The sequence below is a fragment of the Phasianus colchicus genome, chromosome 4 (genome assembly GCF_987193195.1).
Source record: "Phasianus colchicus chromosome 4, bPhaCol1.hap1.1, whole genome shotgun sequence".
In the NCBI taxonomy this organism is placed as follows: Eukaryota; Metazoa; Chordata; class Aves; order Galliformes; family Phasianidae; genus Phasianus; species Phasianus colchicus.
In genome coordinates this window covers 61,867,677-61,891,413 of record NC_143439.1, presented here as the reverse complement: position 1 = coordinate 61,891,413, position 23,737 = coordinate 61,867,677, and the positions used below count along the sequence as shown (strand labels likewise).

Below are 23,737 nucleotides of genomic sequence, written 5' to 3'. Positions count from 1 at the left end.
CAGAAATGTCTGCATGGACTTCGTTAGCATTCCGCCTTCTCTAAAGACTCTGGAGATAGGTTGATCAAACAATTTTAACAGAGACTTTGTTTTTCCAGGGTTGTTCTTGGAACTAATTTCAATAGAGTCAAGAGTGCAAAAAAGGTCTTACAATATGTGAATGAAAACAGTGATATTCATATACACTATTTGTCAGAGAAAATAGAGAAATATACAAAGACAACAAAGCAGGAGGACAGACTCTTCCACTGTATTCTAAAATAATATATCCAAGAACCTTGAAGTAGCATGAGGTTCAGCAAATGAAAATGAAGTTATATGCAACAAAAAGATGAAATCCGCATCAAAGAAATCTCTCTTCTCCCATGATTCTCTTACCTCAGGGTACCTCTCACCCAGCTAATATAGATGCCCTTCTGTGGGTTCATGAAAACATCATAGTTGCCAGTTACACCATGAAAGGATTGTCACAAATACCAGAGGCTTTGGGTTATCTGATTTATTTTCACAGGACTTGTATGAATGGAACTGGAGAGCTTTTTCCATTGTCCTACACTTTTCAAACTGCGACCCAAACACACTCTGAGCACAATGGTACATTTTACAGGAAATGAACTTAACACATCAGTACTCTACGCTACATTAAAAATAACCGCAGGGAGCCAGGATATACACTTCTACCTGACACTGAAATCATTTGCTCAGAGTTTCACAGAAAGTTTGTCTTAAAGGTTCTTTATGGCCACCCCATGAATACTAGTAAATTAACAGCTAAAAGAGGAAGGCTCATAATATTTTTAATACAGGAATAAATTTAATGTTTTTAATAATGAAAATTTTAAATGCCACTGGAATATAATGGCAAATGTAGCAATGGATCTAGAGACAATCTGAAATAATGGAAACATTGACTCTACAAATTCTACTGGCAAACATTTGATTTTTTACTATTGGAGGGAATTCTTGAGCTAATTCAAATGCTACCAATTATATCCTGTTCTATGAAATATATTTTCTCCCAAAAATTGCCTGAGTAAGTCTTCTGACATTAAACTCTACTGCCTCCGTACTTGTGCTTCTGTATAGCATACCTAACCATACATTAATCTGTATTACAAGCAAGCAAAATGAAAATAATTGAGATAATAGTTAGCGGTGTGCTACTTGCTTTTTCCCAAATCTGAGCAGAAAATGATGATGAGAAGAAAAAAAAAAGCTACAATGAAAATGAACATCAAGTAAAAATGAATTACTTACAAAAATGTATGAACTAAAAATGAAGTTACCTCTTGCGTTACCTAGCGTTTGAGAGTCCAGATCATCATCAATAAACTCCTCACCCTGGATGATGTTCTGGGTGTCCTCACTATGATTAACAGGGCTTGTCATCTCTTGCTCTTTTTCGTTGTGCATCTGGGCATAGACATTCCTGCCTGGTAATTTCCTAAATAAGACAAGGAAAAAAAGTCCTGTGATGGAACTCCTTCATGCCACACACATTTTGACAACAGAGAAGACCTGCAGCAGCAAGAAGTTGTACTAGAATCACACAATAGGACCAGTTACACTCTCCCTTAATTTTATGTTCCTAACTTAAAGTTATCAACTAATTATTCTCAGCCACAGTTTTTTTTTAACTGCCTCACAAGGATGCTCAGAGCAGCTTAAGACTTAAGCATCAATTTTTCTTACTAAGACTGCTAGGAAAAAAACACAAAAACAACTGAAAACACAGAAAGACTATTTTTAGAAAGTAAAGCAGTAAAAAGACCCAACGGGCATTTATTCCTTGTTTCAGACAGCTTTACAAACATTAAAGCTGAGTCACAGTAATTCAAGCCTACCTCCCCAGTCAAGGTGGGCTGACACTGGAGGTTAGTGTTCAGTAACACTCCCACACTGTACTAGGGTTGAGGGGAAAGCAGCAGGAGAAATCCAGCAGATAGTGAATGAAAAGGGAGCAGAGGGCGACACACCAGAGTCTAGGAGCATGGAGTATGCAGTAAGAAGGTAAACCAGCATATGTATGGGAGAGTAAGAAGACATTGTTGCCTCCTCACAGGAGAGGCTGGGTAGAAATAAGCAGGCAGCACTGAAGCAGTACTGGGAAATGATGGATTAGACCAAGCTTTCTATGGAAGACAGTGTTTAATTCCTCCACTTTGAACTGTATCTAGAAAAACAAAAAGTGTGCTATGAAATGGCTGTATCGGTTTCAATGGACAATTAGCACTATAGCTGAACATGGAAAGCTTTAAATAAGTATTAATAAAGAGTTCTTAACTAGATTAACTTATGTGAGAATTGAAAAATCAAAGAGGAAGAAATCAGAAGCTCCTAATTTTGGAACAGAATTTATAGTTTAAACACTCCTAGGCAGCCATGGCCTCTGTTATAGCTTTGCTATCTGAAACCAGCTTGGGCACATGAGAGCATCCTTTCCTGTTCACCAAGCAGATACTTCTGATTAGGGAGACGCAGGCTGTGAGCTCTGTTTCCATGTAGCAAACAGCAGCCTGACAGCTCAATCAGTGTGACAACAGATCATGGCTAAGTCCATGCTCAAACACGAATCATTACAATGGGCAACAATGACAAAAAAAAATGGAATATGAGGTTGAACTGCTGAGGTTAAGCTGGAGTTTCTGCTGTGCTCTTTCAGCTACAGTGCAAAGACAGAAAGATTGACAGTAATTCTTGGTTCTCTCTCTAAAAGTGACCATCTTCTCCTCTATATTCTGGCAGCAGTATGATAACAGGAAAAATACATGTGTTTCAGTGCTTTGGCTTTTGAGTTTAAATGTTATTTCAGAAGAAAGGTTCTATTTCAAGTGGCACCTTTTTAATTTGAGATAAAAGTTTCTGCAGCATCTTGATTTGATAATAAACATCAATACATCACAAATAATTACAGTAAACAGAAATTGCTAAACTGAAACATGAGTAGAAGGGATGTTCTCCCTTTGATTTCAACCAAGAGATGAACTGCATCTTCTCTATCTGTACCTATGTATGTACACATACCTATCTGGATAGCCACGTGTACACACACACACACAGATACATATATATATATACACATATACATATATACACACACAGCTTGCTCCCAAAGTAATACCTCCCATTTATTTTCATGGAAACTGCAACAGCTATAAAGAACACAATAACCCTATTTGATAGAGCAAATTCTTAGCTACCAAATACTCTTTTTCAACACAGCTATGAACAAGAAAGAGCCTGCATCCTGTGCTTGTTACAGTCTGCATGAGCAGAGATGATGCACTGCTCCTGTCACCACTGCTGAAATGCTTTACCCATTGCCTCACTGTGCTCACACCCACTGTTTGGTCTCTATAAGGATTCAGCAAGCATCAATGAATGTCCGTGAGTGCCATTTTTTCTTCATGGAGGAATTCAGAGGCACACCTTTCTTTCATTCACACTTCCATGTCAGATGCCATTTTGTCAGACTGTTCCTCTGCTGCCACCTGTCACGTGGCAACAAATGTAATGGAATACTGGCAGGAAGGTTCAACCTCTACTGCCATACCACCAACATTCACCTCTGATCTTGTTGGCCAACATAAAAAAAAATTACTTTCAGAGCAGCCTTCATATATATAAATCAGATATTTTATTGCATTATTTATGAGCAGCACAGAGAAAGAAATCTAATTGGTTTTACTCTTCTGTACCTCAGTGAGCATGGAATAAAATAAAGCACAGGTACAACCAAATGCAAATGACAGGGATGGATAAAGTGTTTGATAGCACAATGTTACTCTGGTACTTGAGCAAATCTGAAGGCTTCTCCAACACTAACAAAGCCAATCCCTGCATTGCTCTCCTCCCATTAATTGGGTTAAAAAAGCCATTGTAAAAGAAAGGACACACCTCATTACAAAACCAAATACATTAGGTAATTCATTGTGGTTTTTTTTTATTCTCTAGGACCAGTAACTTCAGACAGTTTATCATGTGTCTGCTAATGAAACTAGTCATGTGGAAAACAATATTCAGTTCAATCAGACTTGCATCCAGTCTGTCAAACTGCTCTCTCCTTTCAGTACACCACCAAATTCCTATGGGAAACAAAACTCAGAAGAATGTCTTTGCAGCACATCTGCAGAATTAGACATATGTTTCTACAAGAACTGGGGGATTTTCTCGAAGCTGTACTTCTGACAAATTTTAGATGCATCAATGGCATTATCAAGATATTTTGGACATAATAAAAATCTTATCTACCTCAAACCCATATGTCACACCAGACCTTCACAGCGAGAACAGCTGCTAACCTGACTGTTATCTGCCTGGATTTTCTAAGGCTGTAGTATGTGCCTGAAACCAGGTCAACAGGGTGCATCCTTTGGTGTAAATCCTGAGGCTTCAAGTTGTGTATGTGTTAAAACTTACTAGTCTTCACACATCATCCAAAACACTGTCACCCCAATACACACTATTAAATGTGCAAGTTTACAAGTGAACATTAAACTCACCATTGTTAAGAGCACTTCTTTATGGGTTATAAATAAAAGGAGAAAAGGCATATGCTGATATTTCTCACTCACCTAAACCTCGTGAGCCCAGTGTTGCTCAGTATAGATCCTTCATGGAAGGTATGAAGTTCAGATACTCAGTGTAGTATCTTAGATTCTAACAAGGAGTATGATGGGAGGAGGAACTTTACAGGTCTTGTGCAGGCATACATAGGCATTTGACCTTTTATTCACCATAGAGATCTCCACGTGTTTCATATTGGTTAAAGTTTTACAAGGAGAAAGTTCCACCAGGCTCAAGAAAATGATAGTACAAGTCTCTTTAAGAGGCATTTTATCATGTGCCAGATGTTCTGTTTACTTGAGACAACCACATTGTGGGATGAAACTGGATGGGGATGCTGAATCTTTGCAAAAGATAGGCCTGCTTCCAGCAATTTTCCAGTTGCTCCACATTGATCTAACTTGTAGGAAGGAAGCTGCTACCTCTGATTATACAGAAAAAAGATGTGTGTACCCTGATGTGCTTTGCTCTTCTTAAGGAAATAATTTGTGTTGAGTCCAATGTAACTGTTTGAAGTAGGCAGAGCTGAAATGCTTGGGTCTACATAAAAGATTACTGTGAAAACATGACAAGACATGAAATGTGACCCAAGAGATTACTATCAGCAATAAGAAAATTGAAAGCACATTTATAAGAACAGAGAGTAAGATCATGCAATAGTTTATTTGGGGGGTTACCCCTCAGCTGTAAAATGCATGTGCTTTGCATCCATCGCTGGAGACAATTATCTCTGCTGCACAGGGCTCCACAGTTTACATTTTTAGCTCCTTTTGTTTTCTCTGTAGCATTTTATTTCAATCATGAGGAAGAAGAAATATTCGTGCCTGCTTTGAGGACCATAAAAATACGAATGGGAACGTCCCAGCACATGGCTTTGACTGACCCCTTCAGGTCACACAACTTTTAGAAGATATTTGAGAAAGCAATTGGCTTACTGCATTCACAGATTCTAACCAGTTCATACCAGAAACTGCTTGCACTTAAAACTGTTAAGCAGTATGAAACAGCAGGAGGGGGATGAGATATTGATTCCTACTGATTTAAACTCCCTAATTTATTTGCCTTTCAATTCCCACCTTGTGGAACAAATACTCATTGGCCTTTACATGGCTTCACTCATTTTCCAGAGGCTTAAGATTCTGTTTAGTTTAAGAAATAGGAACATATTCACGTGGCAAAATATATAGAATAATGCCTCATGCTTTTGGAATTTAAATAAAACTAATAACAATAATAATCAATTAAATGGAATATTTTATTGTGGTGCAGGCTTTACTACGTTTGGATTAATGTTCAGATGAATGACTTCTTTGTGCTTTAAGGCACACCTGACTTAATCGCCTCTTTCATTTTGGAAATCCTTTATATATGCTATTATTTTGATTTCTGAGGAAGTTTTTATGAAATATTACAGACCATTAAATTAGTGCCTTTATATTTTTTTATATATATATATGTATATAAAACTAAGTGGCATGGACTGGGACTAAACTTGCTCTCGTGGAACATAAAAACAGTATAAGCAAGGTGGGGGAAAAAAGATAGCTTTTCTTCAGAGGCTGAAAATGAGATACTTAGTCAATGAGGCAGAAAGATAACAGTTCTGCTCCACGTTGTAGAAATGACCCAAGAGGGGGTTCATTTACCAAAAGTGGCATTAGACAGTCCCAGGAATAAAAAAGAATTACACATAAAATGATGTAAATTTAATTGAAGCAGACTCACAGAGATTTATGAAAACACAGCATTCAGTTTTAGGGTACAGGCAGTAGTTTGCACACTAATTAAAAGATGAATATTATCACACACTTTTAGGGAATAGAATTTGTTACTGTTAACCAAGTAAAGTTCCTATGCAGAAACACAGCCTATCTGCTCTGAATTGGTTAATCCAATATACTGTTATTATGCAGAAGTAAAAAATAATAAAAGAATGATTTCACATCTTCCACTAGTAACATGATTATATGGCAGCTTTGATGTGGCTAAAATACAATTTTCCTTTCCTCTACTTTGCTTAGTTCAGACAGTGCTGTTTGCCTTCTCTACGTCATTGCCCAGGGCCCCCCAGTGTGGAAGAAAAGAATGAAAAAATCCTTTCTGGATGACGACACGAAACCCATGGAAAATATAAACACTGTTTTAAAGGGAATAGATGATATGTTCTTTTACTGAACCAAATTTAGCAAAGATGGGATGGTACAGAAAACAATATATGCAGGTCTCTGATCTGTTTAAAAAAAACCTGATCTCTAAAATATTTTCCAGCTGTTTCATACTGTTCTTGTCAGAAGAAGCAGCTGTAGTGCATTTTACCTGGATAGTTAAACAGTTGAAGCATACTACTGAGTGTTGTAACATATTGTTTGCTTGAGGCATCAGACTGGTGATTTCCATACTCAGAAAGGAAGAGCAAAGCAAAGAAAAATTATTCTTGACTTATCCAATATTCATGCTTGCTGCCTTGTGTGACAGCCACAGCAAGTTTTAGCATCTTACTGCCATACTGAAAATCCCCCCCCCCAGAATGTCTGAAACAAACTTTGTTCACTAGCAGGTTCAGACTGGAATCATGGAATATCCCAAGTTGGAAGGGACCCATAAGGATCATCGAGTCCACCTCCTAGAATCAGTTTTTAGAAAATATCAACGTTAAAAATTTAAAATTTATTTTTCATTTTCATTCACTGGGAAATCTTTTCAAGTACCAAATTTAACATTGAGTAAATAAAAGTTCTTTGGGCTGGCAAAGAGAGACAGTAATCCAAGCCATGTTTGTGCAGTCTTTTCTGGACAGCCTGCATTTCCTATTCCCCAAGGTAAACTGCAAGATCTGTAGGCCCAAACAGTGTAATGATAAAATTAAGATTCATAAACCTTTCTTTGAATCTGGAGGAAGAAAAAAGAATTTTAGCACTTTTTTGAAAGGAGCATCAGACTATCAGTTACATAACTGAAAGGAAAGGGCCGCCAAATGTGTTACATCTCTGCCTCAATTTTGTGAATCATGCATAAAAATTATGGACAGCATTAACACTTCAACACATTATATATTTTTGTAATTCCTATGTGGAAATAATCAGTATTTATACTTTCATGTGTTGTTTGAGGGCCCAGAAAGTGTTATTCCACTGAAATTATCTCAGAAACTTGAACAATTTTTGTTAAATATAGCATTCTTTCAGCAAATTAATTCTTAATATATAGGCATTGACAAGCCTTCATGCATTACAGGTTGGCTTATAAGTAATAAAAGACATTTCAGTTTCATAACCTCAGTCCCATGGGCCAGTTTGTAAACCTACACACTCGGTTCCAACATTAAAGGGATTGCACTTGTAAGTAAATAGTCCATGGGGATCCAGCAATTTAATTTCAGTCTTCATAAACACAGGAAATATTTTTTTAAGGAATTAGACATTTGTGGGAGAGGAGTTCAAGGGGAACACATGGGGGAAAAGTGACTTTTCCGACTGAACACCAAGTAAGCTCTCACTATTGTTTGAAAACCCAATTGTATTAAAAAAAAAGATGCAACTAGAAAAAAACAAAAGTCATCTTGAAAAAGCTTAGCAGGAATAATTAAAAATTGTGCCAAACATCTCAGGAAGAGAAATGATACAGACCAAAACCAAATATTCATCAATGGCAGGAGCTACTTTCAAGCTACAGAGAAACATTTGAACATGTATCATAATTTCTCCTCACTTGCACCCAAATTCCAACCCCACAAAATTTAAATGCAAATGATTTTCACAAATTATATATGGAAGTGTGTGAGACATTAAGGCTCAGAATCTGCAAATGGTACTGTAGTTTCCTTCTTAATAAAAGATCTATTTATAAAGAAATGGCTCATTGAGCATTTTAAAAAGGACTCGGGGAAAACACTTCTTTTTTCTTCCTTTCTTGCATATTTTCTACTTCTTTTGCCATGCCGTAATTGCGCCTGTTATTTAATTGCTCTCATTTAAGAGCTAATAAAAGATATAAGTCATACTGCTTTCAAAACACATCACAAGCAAGTTTTATGATCCCATACTACAAGCAACAAATCCTCCATGTATTGCTACTGAAATAATATAATTACATCACATCAACCATTTTTATGCTTTTTCTTCCCGCAGGCACGTAAAATAGGGAAATGGATTTTTATTTAGTTACAAACAGTCTGATACTGCATTATGTGCTTTGTCCTTTAGAGCAATCAGTCACCATGGGCTCCAAGCAACTTGGATTCTGCAGTAGGAAAATGAAGAGATGCTTGGCAAAGGTTTTTCTCTGTTCATTTAAAAACTCTCACCTATACAGACTCTTAGATGCTATTTACTCTTACTGTTATCACAAACTCAGTGCCGCATTCACTTCAATAAATTTATGCTTATTACAAATAAAAATGCATCTTGAAACAATATAACAAATCAATAGAAGGCCTTGCTAAATAAAGATTTGATAACAATGGAGGCTTGTTTCCAGTATTATCAAACTCAATAGCAACTCAATGCACCAAAGATATAAAAATACTAAGAAGATAGCCAACAATAACACAAATTCACAAAAAAAAGAACAAAATCCTTTCGATCACACATCATGCAAGTAGATATTATTTAAACCAAAAGAGGACTAAAGGTCTACCAGACTGTCAAAGGCAGGCAAGGTAACTATTGTCACTTTTGAGGAAATGTCTCACGTAAAGGCAACTTCAAAAATGATTTCTACCCTCAGCACACTGCAGTGACAAATTAATGCTAATCTATTTCCATCACTTAATCTGTGTGGCATTGTCCCAACATTTAAAATGTAACATGTGCGAAGAGAAACTCCTCAGGGTTGTACCTTTTGACAAAACTGCATTGCAGATGTACTTATTGTCCTGATAACTTTAGTTTATTTGTAACTGCTAAGAGTAATGAGGTAGGAATTAGTCAGGAATAGCATCATCTTTTTTGACAATATTATTTAAACAAGCTGAACAAACTCTCCATAGTTCGCATATTGCTGCTATTTATCTTGGAACACAGCAAGGAAAACCAAACACCAATGCAGCATCTTCATTTCTAGGTTCAGAAAAAATGTGATTTTCAAAGCAGTGGACTTCAACTTCCCTTCCAAACAACAAACTCTGTTTAGCTGATCTTTGGGTAAGTCCAGATCTCAAAATATGAATGTCATAGTTTACTTGCCTTTTGAACTTGTAGAGGATGAAAGCCCCAACTGCGACTAGACAGATAACGAAGAGAATCACAATAGCCCAGTAGCCACTGCCTCCTCCAATTCTTTGAGAGTCTGAAATAAAACATGGAAAAATTGCTTAGCATGTCCTCTTCCAGGTCATCCATATTTTGGGGGATTCTAAAGATATCAAAGGAAATGATGATATATCCTACGTAAATACAATGCAAAAACAGGGCTTTATTAATTTTGCAGATGGAGAAAATAGGGCTAGGAACAGCAATTGAGCTCATCAAGGTCATACAATGGCAAAGGCTAGAATGAATGTGGGATTCTTCCAGTTTCAGCTTTTTGAGCTGGCAAATGGATATTAATCCCGTAAGTGGTTTCCAATATTGACCAGACAAGGTACCACAGTGAAACTGTAACACGATTCTGCATTAAAGAGACTAGATTAAAAAAACTTTGATCTTCTACTGAGAGTTGATAAAGTATCACATCAGTATTAGCATAAATAGATTGGGTCAGTTAAGCTTGTTTCCCACAACACATTCAAGTAAGAGACAAGAATATGTTAATGAAAATGATACACAAAACTATGAACTATGGGGCATTTTAATATGTAGCTGAAGTCAATTTTCTAGTTAAATCATCATTTTAACATAACTCTATTCAAAATTCACACTCCCTTCACCAGTTTCAATCTAAAGAATAAATCCAGAGTTGGAGGAAATAAATTCCAAAAAAACCTGTTTCAATTGTTTCAAACAGAGACAAGGCAGATCTTTCCTTTCAGAATAGCATTAACCAAGCAGTTCAGCACTTTATGGGGACCCTACAGCACGATTCAAATCTGTGGATCCACGCTGTGATACCATGCTACGTCACAGATGTGTGGAGTTATATTGTCAGAGTTAAGGACTTCAGAAGCTCTGCTTTCTTGCAAGTTAGCACAGATGGTTACTGAATGGTTTTTTTGGAAGCTTGGTTAGGTCTTCCCCGGCCATACAGAAAACAGCAAGCAGTTTGTGATACAAATAATGCTATATGACAAAATGAAATTACAGAATAAATATTTATTTGGTGGCGACTGTTAAAAAGCATCAACTAAAAATACACACAGAAACATTATATGTATATGTATATATGTATGTATATGTATGTATGTCTATATGCAATAAGCCCCAAGTAAATACATGCATTTGTACATATACTGATATGTAGACTTCCTCCTTAACCCATCTAACAAGCACCCAAAGTTTTATTTATATATTTACCTGAATCAGAGTCTGCTAATGTCACTAAGACCCAGTATCCTCCCCGCAGAAAGAAACTGATGTTGTGTGCATTCAAGGCCTGCTTTATAGCCGCTATTCTCTGAAAACACAAAAGAAAGAATGTCTCACTCTTCTTTCACTCAGTTCTACTTTGAGAGACTCAATGCTCTGAAAAGGAAAACCACTGGTTTATTGTATGGAGAGAAAGTCAGAAAGTACTTGTCACTGAAGAGCTGAAATCTTGAAGAAATTCCATAGTAAAAAAAATATGCAAAACTTCACAAGCTGCAAATGCTGAAGAAGTCAAATCTTTAATAGCCCAGTCTGTCTTTCTGCTTAGCAAACCCTTTAAGTTTACGCAGTCTGTGAACAGACAGCATATTTGCACACACTGTTGGGTCTACCTCAGTCATAACTCAAACAATGCATAATCCATATTAAAAACTCTTATCAATTTTTCTAACCCTATCAAAAGACAACCTGCAATGTCACTTTAGATTTCCTGCTATGAAAAGCAACTGCTATTTCATAATGAACTGCATGCCGTAATTCAAGTCATCTCTTTTGCTATAATGGGATGGATTCCATTTATGCCTAATTTTTAACAACACTCTGAAGAAATATATACGTCCATTCATGTGGAAAAAATCAGGATTTCTTCTATTTTTCTCCAACAGGCAGAGCATACTAAAATATGGTTGCTCATATTTTTATGGAGCAGAACCATTAAATATACCATCGTATTCTAACTCCAGATGACAAATTGGCTGAATTTGCCATTTTACTTCCTTGTGTCTTCAACATGGGTAATTTTCTAAAAGATCAAAGCTAGTTTTACAGTCTATGCCTTATAATTTAAGATACAATTTCCCACAGTATGACGAATGAGAAATATGCTTTATATCTATGAAAACTTCACAAGAAGTTCTTTTTATCATTTTACCAATTATGGTGCTCATCTTTGAGAAGCCTTGGCAGTATAACAGATAGAAATCCCTGCCATCTCTCTCATGTTAAGGAGAGACTTCACAAAGGTTTAGATTCAAATATCCACCCTCATATTGAGGAACATTTAGCTTCTGAAGCCATTCCACTGACTTTATTAGATATTTTGCAGAGGAATGACTCAATCTAATGGTGATGTGAACATGGCCCCAGTTATTTTACAAGAAAATTATTCCAGAGAGCTCTTAAGTATTTATCTTTTTGCCTAGTGTCTGAAAAGAGAATGAGTATGAGAATAATATTGACTAGAAGCCTTCAAAGTGATGTTGGCACCACTGAAATAGAGTTACTTAGTCTTGGTCAAGACTCATTCTCACATTCATGTGACCCAAGGCAAGAGGGAGCACTTCTTTAGCCTAATCCAACTTTCAATCAGTAAACTCAGTTACTGAGTCTTGTAGCTTAATTTTGAAAACCCAGTAATTTTCTGGCAGGTATTCAAGACAGCCAACATTTGCTCTGGTTTTTGCTCAAGCAATTAGATCTTGTTCAATACTTCTCACCTTACACCTGGGTTTCCACCTAGGTCTATAGGAAACACAGGTTTGAACCCTATGTGAATAGTGCACATAAACACAAGATTTCCCAAATAATTTGCAATATATGATTGCTCTTCCTTATGCTACAGAGTAACTCATGGGGTATTTCATACAGAAACAATGAAAAATGGAGACAGCATCAACTACAATTAATTATATTCTTCTTCTTGAAGCACAACTCTAATATAACAGCTGAGATGTAAAGTGAACTAATATGCATAACATTTTGCACAGAAATGTTTGCAGAACCCAAGAATCAATCATCATCAGTTCATTTAAATTATTAAAGATATCCATTCAAATATGCTTGGAATAAAGTGAAATAATTTCATGTAGAAGCTGCACCTCGCCTCTTAAAGAAGTAGAAAGATGCAAGTAATTTTGAAGTGCTAATACTCACCTGGACAAAAGCCAGAAATCAGAAATAGCTCACTACAAAAGAAACAACCTATTAAAATTAACTGTTTCCTGCAGTATAACCAGGATTTCAGACTCCTAGGAATTCCCATTATGATTACAGAGGAAGAGAAGTAATTAAGATTTAGGATATATTCTGTGCATTCACGCTGTTCTCCATCTACTTCACACACTGTTTCTGTAAGAAACCTGTTCAGGCACTTGGACAACATCAATACTTTCATTTGGACCTTCACAATTGTACCACAACAACAATATAAACGATCTACTGATACTGTGTTACTATGAGAGCTTTGTCTTTTCTACTACTTCAAACATTTTGAATATTGTTGTCTAATAGAGTGGTAAAATGCCCTTCAAAATTAAAAATATCTTACACTGTGACTCTTTGTAACAGGTAGGACTTGAATTGCAATAAGCAGGCACAGACTTGGGTTTGTTCCTTCTCTATAAGAGCAAAAGGACAAATAACAAAAACTGTAAATTAACAAGCAAGGGCCAAACAATATTCTGATTTTCTCCAGGTACAGGCTTTTTATTATGGAAGATATCTGGTTTGGAAAGAGGGGCAGAAAAGTTAATATCATATTTTCATTGCCTTGTTCACTGTATTTGCTTCTTGGCAACTGAAAAGAGCATTAGCTGATAAAGGCAGAAACTACCCGCTTCACGTTCTTCGGGTCAGCTATTACAGGTCAGCTGTTAAGGTTCTGTTTCTGTTGGACAGAAGTGAAGAAATGGTTTGTCTCTTTTTAGAAACACTCCCTTTTGCTCCACCAATCTTCACAGACTGATATGTCATCATCACTAGTGTTTAGTGTTTCTCTTTTTTGTTGCTTTTTTTTTTTTTTCTTAAGTGTCAAGAGGGATCAAGGCTTACTGCAGATTATTGACTATTGTTTAGTAGAATAATTAATTAATCATATCTTCTGCCTCTTCTCTTCTGTCTCTTCTGGCAGAATTTATTCTTTGCTATAAAATGTGGGGTAAATAGTGCCATGCAGGGCAGCCATACCTGTTGCCAGCTTTTACATATCTTTTGTCAGATAGGAGAGAGATCTTTACATAGTCAAGTTATACCTTTTAATCCCACATAAAAAAAAAGAGAGTACAGCCACTGATTTCAAAATGGGATGAAGACTGCTCTAACCAGACATACAGTGTTCTGGTTACCTTATCACTAGTTACACTTCTCTTCCTTTTAGGTTGATTTGCTGGTAGGAGAACGTGCAAGTCAGCAGTTGTGGGCAGACCAGGTTTCACAACTGTCATAAGCGTTTCTTCAGGTATGTTGGTTTCCTGTGAAGGCAAAGGTATATGGTAAACTATATGACAGTGTTCTTTGTATTTTATATAAAATTGATGAGTAATACTTTGCGAGTATTTAATTCCTTAGCACTCAAATCTCTAATAGTTACATTCCACCAGAAGCTAAAATGTGAGCAAAGTGAAGCATTAATTAGCTGAAATGTGAGGGGTTCTTTGAAGATTAGAAGAACCAAGCACTGTTGTCACTTTAAAAAGATTTAACGGCACCATGGAAAGAAGCCAAAAGAAGTGGCATACAGTTCTAGCAGAACCGCAATAGCTTTGCATTTTTAGCATAACTTTAATTCCTAAGTCAGATGGGACTTAGTGGGCCATTCAGATAGTTAGTAGACTTAGATGGGCATATTCATGATAGATAACTTAACCTTAGAGAGGCTACTTTTCCTTCTGTTTTTGCTGGACAGACTCTTCCAGGGTGAGATCAACAGGACTTAGGTTCCTTTTCTGAACCTGGTATGAATATCTGCACCCCTCAATGAAACAAATGCATTGCTTTTCAAAATAGTTTGTGCAAATGTTGTTGTCTAACCCAAATTGCTTTATCTGTTACATAAGTAACTCCAAAAGTAATGCTGCCTATTTATTTCCATGGAAACTACAGCAGCTACAAAGAGTACAATAGCACTATTTGAGAGAGCGAGTTCTCGGCGTCTTGTAAAACACTCTTTTTCATCATAGCCACCACTATTAACTGTGCATTTTCATTAGTGATGAACAAGGGCCTGCATGCTGTGCTTGTTACAGTCTGCGCCAGCAGGGATGACCCACTGCCCCTATCACCACTGCTGAAATGCATCACTCACTGCCTTTCTGTGCTCACATCCACTGTTTGGTCTCTATAAGCATTCAGCAAGCATCGACGAATGTCAGTGAGTGCCATCTTTTTCTGCAAGGAGGAATTCAGTGACACAACTTCGTTCCATTCACACTTCCATGTCAGACACCTTTTTGTCATCCTGTCCCTCTACTGCCACCTGTCACATGGCAACAAAATGTAAGGAATCTTGCTCGGAAGGTTCAACCTCTTCTGCCATACCGCCAACATTCACCTCTGACACTGGGGGCCAACATACAAAAAAAAGATGGCTTTACTTTTGGAGTAGCCCTCATTATACAGCCACAAAATTCTAATGACAATATCCACAGCATTTTCCATAGCCCTTCCCAAAACAAATACTGAAATTCAATTAGATTGTTCCTATTGTCTCACAAATGATTTAGTATTTATTAAAAAAAAAAACAAACACAATTTTATAAAAGAGTAAAATATTTTTAAGACTGATAGTGCTTGTAGAATGTATAAATGGATTAAAATAGGACTGTAATTTGACATTTGTCAAGAGATTAAAAGAAGAAAAGCAGGAAACTGTTTAAAGAGAAAATACCAAAATTTGATTTGCACAATTTTAAATCTTGGAAAAGTCCATTGAATTCAAACACAATCATTCTAAAGACATCATCACTCTGCAACACAGTGGTACTGTCTTCGCAGACAGTCTGAACGTGCACACTCTGCTGTGAGCACTGTGTGTATCTGACAGCACAGCTCCAGACCTCACAATTTTTATGGAGAGCTCTTCAGTTATCTCACAGAACTGCTCTGTGGCTTTGTACTTGATTTAATCTACATGATTCAACTGCTCCCAGTCCACATTTCTTTTACAAACGTGATCTAAAAAAAAACTAAACAGCTGTACAAACTGTCTGTCCATGTGTTATATATAACTTTTGAAGTTCCACAACTGACATCATGAATTCTTTTCTCTGCTTTGTTTCTTCACAAAGACTATGTCTTTATATTATGCAATATCCTACATACATATCACATTTAACTGACTTTTCTTGCTTTGGAGTCAGCAGTATTAGCCAATATGTCTATCGCTAATCCCAGAGAGCAATAATTAGCATTAATTGCCAGTTACGCTGTGTTAGAACTGAACTTTTCCAAGCTATGATGTCATAATCTACAGCCTGCCCATAAAAGTGACACGGAGTTCAAACTTGTTTCAAACATGGCTCGTGAGGTTCATTTTATTATTTTGCTCTGCCTCTTTTTTTGTTTTTTTTCTAAAACAAGAAGGCATTGACTCGACCTTCAAGTTTTATGACTGGAAAGGGAACATTTTACGAGCAATCTGAAAGAGCACCTTTGCAACAAGTCGTGTTACTACGCGCCCTATGTCTTCCCTCCACTCTGGTATGTTGGGGTTGTACGTGTCCAGGTGCTTGGTAAACTTCAGAGGAAGAACGTGAAAATGATCTAGAAAGACAAAAAGAAACACTTCTGAATCGCTGACAATCTGATTCCAAAAACAGTTTTGTATATATTTTCATATATATTTATCTACTTATATATTTTCCTACATTTATACATACATGTATAAATATACATGTATATACACACACATTATCTATGCAGACTGCAGTATCTAGGAACCCCATTATAATCCACTGTTCAAAGAGGAATGGAAAAAAACAAATCCTTCCCCTAGGAGCCTACAGTGTAATATGGAGCAAAAATACACTCCTGCCAGGCACTCAATTACTTTCTGCATTTTCATCAATATCATCAAATTTGTGTCTAGAGATTAAAATGCAGTAGGGGAAAAAAAACAAACCAAATAGATTTGCATTCATCTTCTGGAGTTGTAACCTTCTCAGTAATTTTTTCTTTAAGACAATACACCACATAAATATGATTGGATTCTTTTATTTTTAATGGGAATGTTCCTATGGATTCTATTCTCACTGAATCATAAACATGTTTTTTACATTTTACATGTTCCTGTTTTTCATGCAAAATGGATACTTTACATATCTCATAGACTAGCTACAAAAACCAAAACAGAAATTCTGTTCCAAATACCAAAGGGTAACTACTGCCCTCTTAAAAAATATATATATAAAATAAAATAAAATAATTAAAAAAAAGAAAAAAAAGATATACCTAAACATTTATCTGAATAATGCCCAAAATATCTGAAATACTAGAAATTGACTATTCCTCAGCAAATAGTCTCTAAAGTCCATCATTTTTTTTCCTATCAGGCTCTTTAGAAGATCACCTGGGGAAGTTAATAGAAAGGAGGGAAATAGATTCTCTGGAACACAGGAGTGCCTCAAACACTTCTTCCATAACTGTTAGGACAGAATTCTGTTTCAATGTGGTTTTTTTTTATTCCAAGGGTTTAATATCCCTCATGAACAGTACTTTCTTGCTCTTCAGATCAGGATTTCCCAACATGAACAGCAAAACCGGTGTTGGAAGCCAAAGGCATCGATCTCATCTCACTAAGAATGTTTACACGTCTAAAGATTTTTTTAAAAAGTGGGTGCGCTTGTGATTACATGAATGTTAAATCCATTTATCTTACTAAATGAGAAGTTTTGTAAAAGCTCTATTTAACATGAATGTGGTTGTCACCGTTATTTTAAATTAGTATGTATGCTGAAAGCAAAAGTACCAGAATCCTCTTTCATTGTTTAAGTCACAGATATGTTTCATTTGTGTATTTCATGAATTTTTAGCTCTGCATTACAATGAAACTTTTTTACATATCACAATTCCCACATGTGACAGCACAAATGCAAACAGAATAAATTTGCCAGCACTACATTTTTCATTATATATTATGCCTTGACAGTACATTATCAGACACAGCAAAGCACAGTGAGGCATAATGTGAAACTAAAGTAGAAGTTCATCTTCTTCTATTGAAGAGCTCAATATTTACAAAAGAGCAATAATTCAAACTCTGAGACAAACGCTGAAGGAATGGTTGTACGTGGTGGCAGAAGGAAAATATTTCACGCTTTTAATGCTATAGACAACTAATTTATTATTTTTTTTTCCCAGAAGTATTTAAACGACTGTATTTTGAAATGCTAACAAACTCCACAGTCGTAAGAAAAAATGCTATTTCAATGTTATTGCTACATAAAACATTTGGGAAACACAGTAACAGTTAGTATAAGCAAAGGAAACAAAAGGTTTCAAGTGAAACCATTCCATAAGACCACACTGCTCAGCGTTACGTAAAAATTCATCCCTCTAAATTGAGAAATTAGATGTGGCATTAGACATAATCTTACAAGAGGTTCGGTCCTGCCTGCACTGGTTTAAGAGATACATAACACAAGTACACATGAAACAACAATTAAAAATTGAACTAGCAATGCCTCACCAAAAACGTGGACAACTTTGGAATCCTGTAGCATGGAGTTCCCGCAGGAAGCTTGCACTGTCACTCTGACATCACCTGTCACAGCAAACCTCGTCACCAGAAAACTGTCCAATGTAAGAAGTGGCTTTGCAAGCAAAGAAAAGTAGAAAATAGAATTTCAACAACAAGCAGGAGAATAGTTATCTGAGGAGACTGTCGCTAAAGACATCAGCACAAAAGTTGCACATCAATTATATTTTTAGAACATTGGTCAACATTTTATCAAATTACTCTATTATGATTTACAATAGAAACTTTTTTTTTTTTTTAAACAAATGGACTCTTGGAATAGCTGCCAGATTATTCAAATATTTCTGTGAGATTAATTGGTAGAGTATTAGATTTATAATTCAGATCCCACTGAAATAAAGGGATTTGGAATCAGGCTCACAAATCTGAGTGACTGAGGCTCTTTGGTTTGTTCAGCGCAGAGCAGAGGAGCTGAGGGGAGGTCTCATGGAGGCTGCAGCTCCTCACTGGGAGCAGAGGAGTAACTCTGAGCTCTGCTCTGTGTGACAGCGGCAGGGCCTGAGGGAATGGCATGGAGCTGTGTCAGGGGAGGGGCAGCTGGGGGTTAGGGAAAGGGTCTGCACCAAAAGGTGGTGGAAATGGAATGGGCTGCACAGGGCAGTGGGCACAGCCCTGAGCTGCTGGAGATCAAGGAGTGTTTGGACACCACTCTCAGAAAGGAGGTCTGATTTTTTTTAGGTGGTGCTGTGTGGAGCCGGGAGTTGGACTTGATCCTCGTGGGTCCCTTCCAACTCAGGATATTCTGTGGTTCTATGAACTTTACAGGATCATATTGAGCAAGTCATCTACCTTGAAAAATGTGGGGCATAGTCAAGGTCAGGGAGATTACTCCTGTCATGACCCATGGAAGTGCACCAATCTATCATAACTTGCAAGGTTGAGATACTCTACTCCCCGACCACATTTCTATGTATCAGAAACCTCGCTCCCCATTCTACAAGATTACATCAGTGTGCAGTGCCTGTTCTGGCAATAGCAAAGCCAATAACAATGAACAGACACAGGCAAGAATTACGGCAGACAGCACATTTACAAGATGAAAGTTCATTATGCTTATCTAAAGCATTCCTGTGTCATACTTTGTCTCCCTCATAAAGGAATTTTACATATCTGATACTGAAAGAATCGCCTTAAAAAAAATTAACCCAGTTAGACAAGAAATATTCCCAGTTGAAATACGTTTATTGCTCTTTTTACAAGGGCACGTAGTGATAGGACAAGGGGTTTAAGCTGAAAGAAGGTAACTATAGATTAAATATAAAGAAAAAATTTACTATGAGGGTGGTGAGGCACTGGCACAGGCTGCCCAGAGAAGCTGCAGATGTCCCATCTCTGAAAGTGGTCAAGGCCAGTTTGGATGGGACTCAGGTCACCATGGTCTAAAGAAAGGTACCTCTGCCTGTAGCAGGGGTTGGAACAAAATGATTTTTTTGCCTTCCAATCCAAAATCATTGTATGATTTTATGATAAAGTAAAAGATGTCATGCAATTTTTACTGGAAAGAGATAAAAAAAATAATGTCGGTCACAACCATTCATGTACCTGAAGATTGTTTCCTATCCACCAGTAGAAGACTGTCAAGTTCGGGTTCTTGGGCAGTATGATGGCTGTCAGATTCACCTCCTGGTTTCTTCCAATGACTGGAACCACTTCTAAATTTAAAGCCTGAAGAGGAGCTGAATAAAGTTCCCAAAATGTCATAAAAACCTTATTTAAATCATTGAAATGCATCAATATAATAACAACTTTTTTTTTTTTTTTTTTTTGCCAAAAGCCTCTCACCTGTACAACATAAGGTCCTGAACTTACTTTTCTCTCTCCTGCCTTTATATCTGTGTTGAAAGTTATGGACATAATTGGAAGGACTTCATTTCAACCAAAATTAAACATAGTAAAAAAAAAAAAAAAAAAAAAAAGTAAATCCATCTACAACAAAACCAAAAAAGCAGAACAGGTGAGCAATGTGGCAAATCATCAAAATGTACCTTAATGTTGTGCATTCTTTTGTGCATGTTCAATTTGAGAGAGTATAAGCAAATATTACAGATACAAAATGGAAATGGCAATCTGCTTTAAGTAAAAAAAAAGATCAAATGAATAGAAATCTAAACAGTCTCAAGCTGCTAAGTGAAAAGCAGAAAACTGGATAATAATGTTGCTGAGTGTTCATTTTCATTATAAAGTATCAGCTGTTAGGCTCACTTCACATAAGCTAATTAATGCATACTAAAATAAATGCATACATCAGAGGAGCATTTATTTGCAAATCAAGAGAGATGGCCTCTGGAAGTTTACTTTTTGATTAAGTTTGTTTCTTTCTGAACTTTTGCTTACAAATGATGTAAACATTATTTATATAAAAGAAACATGTCATTAAAATGATTTCATCTGATTTTGCATTAGTGTCATATTTTGTTCCAAAGTACAACAGCATTAATTGAAAATCATCTTTGTCTCAGAGGTCTCCCTCCGAGTGTATATTTTGAGAATGTCTGAAGGTACAAGCTTTTTAATATTATAATGTGATAACTACAACTTCTTAACATCAGCTGCAATATCTATTCAGGATACCAATGTGCTGTATGGTCCTAAATACATTCATTAAATAGAGTGAATGCTAACCCGTAATTTTTTCTCTACTCAATGTATCTTTTAATTCATAAAAATGCCTTTCATTTCAGTTTAGACTTAAATGTAATTAACACTATTTCAAGGCCTTTCTCTTATTCTCTTTTATTGTCTGAATTCACTTCCATTCACTTCCAGTGCACTTTGATTAAACTGATAGAAGTTCTGTGACAGCAAATTGTTCAAACTGATCACACCCTCCTTTTTTACCTCACTTCAGTCAGACTTTGTGCTGCTTCAACCAAACATGAGGCTCTACTTTCATTTTGCATTTTTGCTGACAAGCAATTAACCATCTACATGAATTCAAAGACAGACTGTTTTTTTTTTTTTTAAAAAAAGGTTTCTTCAACAGCTTCTTTATAAAACTGCATTAAAACACTCTTCCTGATGCTGGCATCTTGAGGAAAACTCAGAAATAGTACAAATTCCATTAAATATTCTCCTCTAAGAAATAATTTTTTTTACTGGTTATGCAAAATAAAGAAGTCTGGGAGGAATCTGCACCACTGTTCGGATTTTGCCATATTTTTCCACTCTCACACAGGAAACTGATCATCCTGAGATACAGCTTTCGTTCTGAACAAGGTTACTGTCTTTTCTCAAAATTTTTGTAGGGGAAGGGAAGATGTTTGGCTCCTGAATCAAGAGTTGACCATTTCTGCATAGGAAAGAGCTAATAATAATTACAGCAAGTCTTTCTTTTCTTCTCAGTCACATAATTCCAAATGTATTTGAACAACCTTCATACATCCTAAACGTACATAATGAGGAATGGTGTTGACTTATATTTCTACTTAACAAGGCTACAATTTCTGTATAGTTTTTCAAGCTTCTTTCTCTATATCAATTTCTACATTCTCAAAAAAAAATCATATTCACACACTGTAGTTATTATAGTTACTATGATTTTGTGGCATGAAGAAGAAAAATATGTCTACTTCATCCTGAGTTCTTTTTATTCTGGGTTATCTATTCACATGTATGCTCTCAGACTTGCTTTAATATCTCTTACAGCTTATAAAAAGTTGTTTGTGAATTGGATCAGCAAGCATGGATAACAGGCCAAAATGTATATGGTTGTCCTTCATTACAGGACAATTCTCATACCAACCAAAGCTCACAGGAGTTAAAAATATTTCCTTTATTATTTGTCCTTCATAAAATTTTTCTTGAAATAAATCAGATGAAAACAGTGAAAACAGGACACTGGACATTTCTATTTGCATGACACACCACAATGAAAAATGGCCCTGAGCAGCTATTAGTGTTTCTCTAGAAGGCAGATACATCACTTAATTAGTGCCAGCTAATTCCTCAAATCCTGTAATTTACTTTAAAAATTAAACAGTTTAAACCCCATCTGAAGTGTTTATTCAAGCATGCTGGGTAACATGTGTCCATGTGTCTTTTAGATCACTTACAGCACTAATGGAGAAGCTCAAGATGAGCTTTGAAATCATCTAACTCTGCTTGCAGTATTTTGTTGATTCTGTACTTCAGCACCAAAGTCATTTGAAATACCCAGTCATTGTATTTTTGAGAAATATAAGTTATAAATCCACTGCATAAAACACAATTTACATCTTTTATTTTAACTGTTTATCCAGATGTAGATCAAAGCAGAAGCATATCTTGAGAAAGGAGATGTTCAGCTTTCCATTGGTGCCTGTTACAGTTTGTCATTCCCTAAAAAATATGAAGATTTTCTCCCTGGAGAGATGGTGTTACAGAGTTGTTGCCATTCCTTGCTTATGGAGATCTACCAACTACTTTTGTGCTTAATCTACTTCTAAACACACAGATGCTACTAAAAAGTAAAGGTAAAACATTTAGTAATTAATCTGAGCTGTCTGGAGTTGTCAAATTATGTAAAAAGCAAAAACAACAAACAGGTAATGAAACGGAGATGGAAAATTAGACTTCAATCGTTTCATTTTGATTTTAATAGGAGATTAGCCATTAACATTAATGGATTGGGCTCCACCTGTTAATCAAAGCAGAAGCAGAAACTCTGGATTCAGGCTCTGAAGAGCAAAAAAGAAGAAACAGCTGCAGCCACCAGACAGGCTGACATAAAACATGTGGATCTGTGCACAGACTTCAATGTGGCTCCACTGCTTTCTGTTGTTAGTATGGAAGACATCACTCACATCAGGGGAAACAGACAACTGAAGAATACGAGATGAGTATATCTTTTCACTGAATGTTACTTGTTTACATTTTTGACAGATCTAAAAACAGACAAAGTGATAGCTGTCTTGAATCTCGAAGGAAGAGGAAAATTTTGTATCAGTTATGACTTTCCTTCCTTATTTCAATTAAGAGATGCCTGAGGTGCATTAAGTCTGCTACCGTGTGTGATATCTCTGTGCCTCACTATTCTTTTCATTTGAATCTATTCAATGAGATTTTTAGGTCTTAATTAAGAAGATAGGGAGAGAGGTCTAAGTCAAGTTATATTGCATGTCAATACAAAGTTAAATCCAAGTAATACTTTAAAACTTTGTAAGAATTAACTACCTAAAAGTAGACTTAAGGACTTTAATAA

General features: G+C 36.2%; 1 protein-coding gene and 1 long non-coding RNA gene across 10 annotated transcripts in view; one reads left to right on the top strand and one right to left on the bottom strand.

The window, feature by feature from the left end:
* SORCS2 (sortilin related VPS10 domain containing receptor 2) overlaps nucleotides 1–23,737 on the bottom strand; it is a 564,376-nt gene that overhangs the window by 3,896 nt on the left and 536,743 nt on the right. For 5 of the 9 annotated variants that reach the window (XM_090139694.1, XM_090139696.1, XM_090139693.1 and 2 more), the window contains 7 exons: nucleotides 20,101–20,234; nucleotides 18,490–18,613; nucleotides 16,453–16,565; nucleotides 14,150–14,275; nucleotides 11,016–11,115; nucleotides 9,750–9,852; nucleotides 1,287–1,444 (listed from right to left, as the gene is read on the bottom strand). In XM_090139694.1, coding sequence (XP_089995820.1) covers nucleotides 1,287–1,444; nucleotides 9,750–9,852; nucleotides 11,016–11,115; nucleotides 14,150–14,275; nucleotides 16,453–16,565; nucleotides 18,490–18,613; nucleotides 20,101–20,234 — 858 coding nt within the window. The remainder of the gene's footprint in view (nucleotides 1–1,286; nucleotides 1,445–9,749; nucleotides 9,853–11,015; nucleotides 11,116–14,149; nucleotides 14,276–16,452; nucleotides 16,566–18,489; nucleotides 18,614–20,100; nucleotides 20,235–23,737) is intronic. The other 4 variants (XM_090139695.1, XM_090139697.1, XM_090139698.1 and 1 more) reach the window with 2 other exon arrangements.
* Nucleotides 16,416–23,393, top strand: LOC149918291 (uncharacterized). Its single transcript, XR_016466215.1, has 3 exons — nucleotides 16,416–16,502; nucleotides 22,797–23,009; nucleotides 23,138–23,393. It is a non-coding gene; the product is annotated as an uncharacterized LOC149918291 (long non-coding RNA).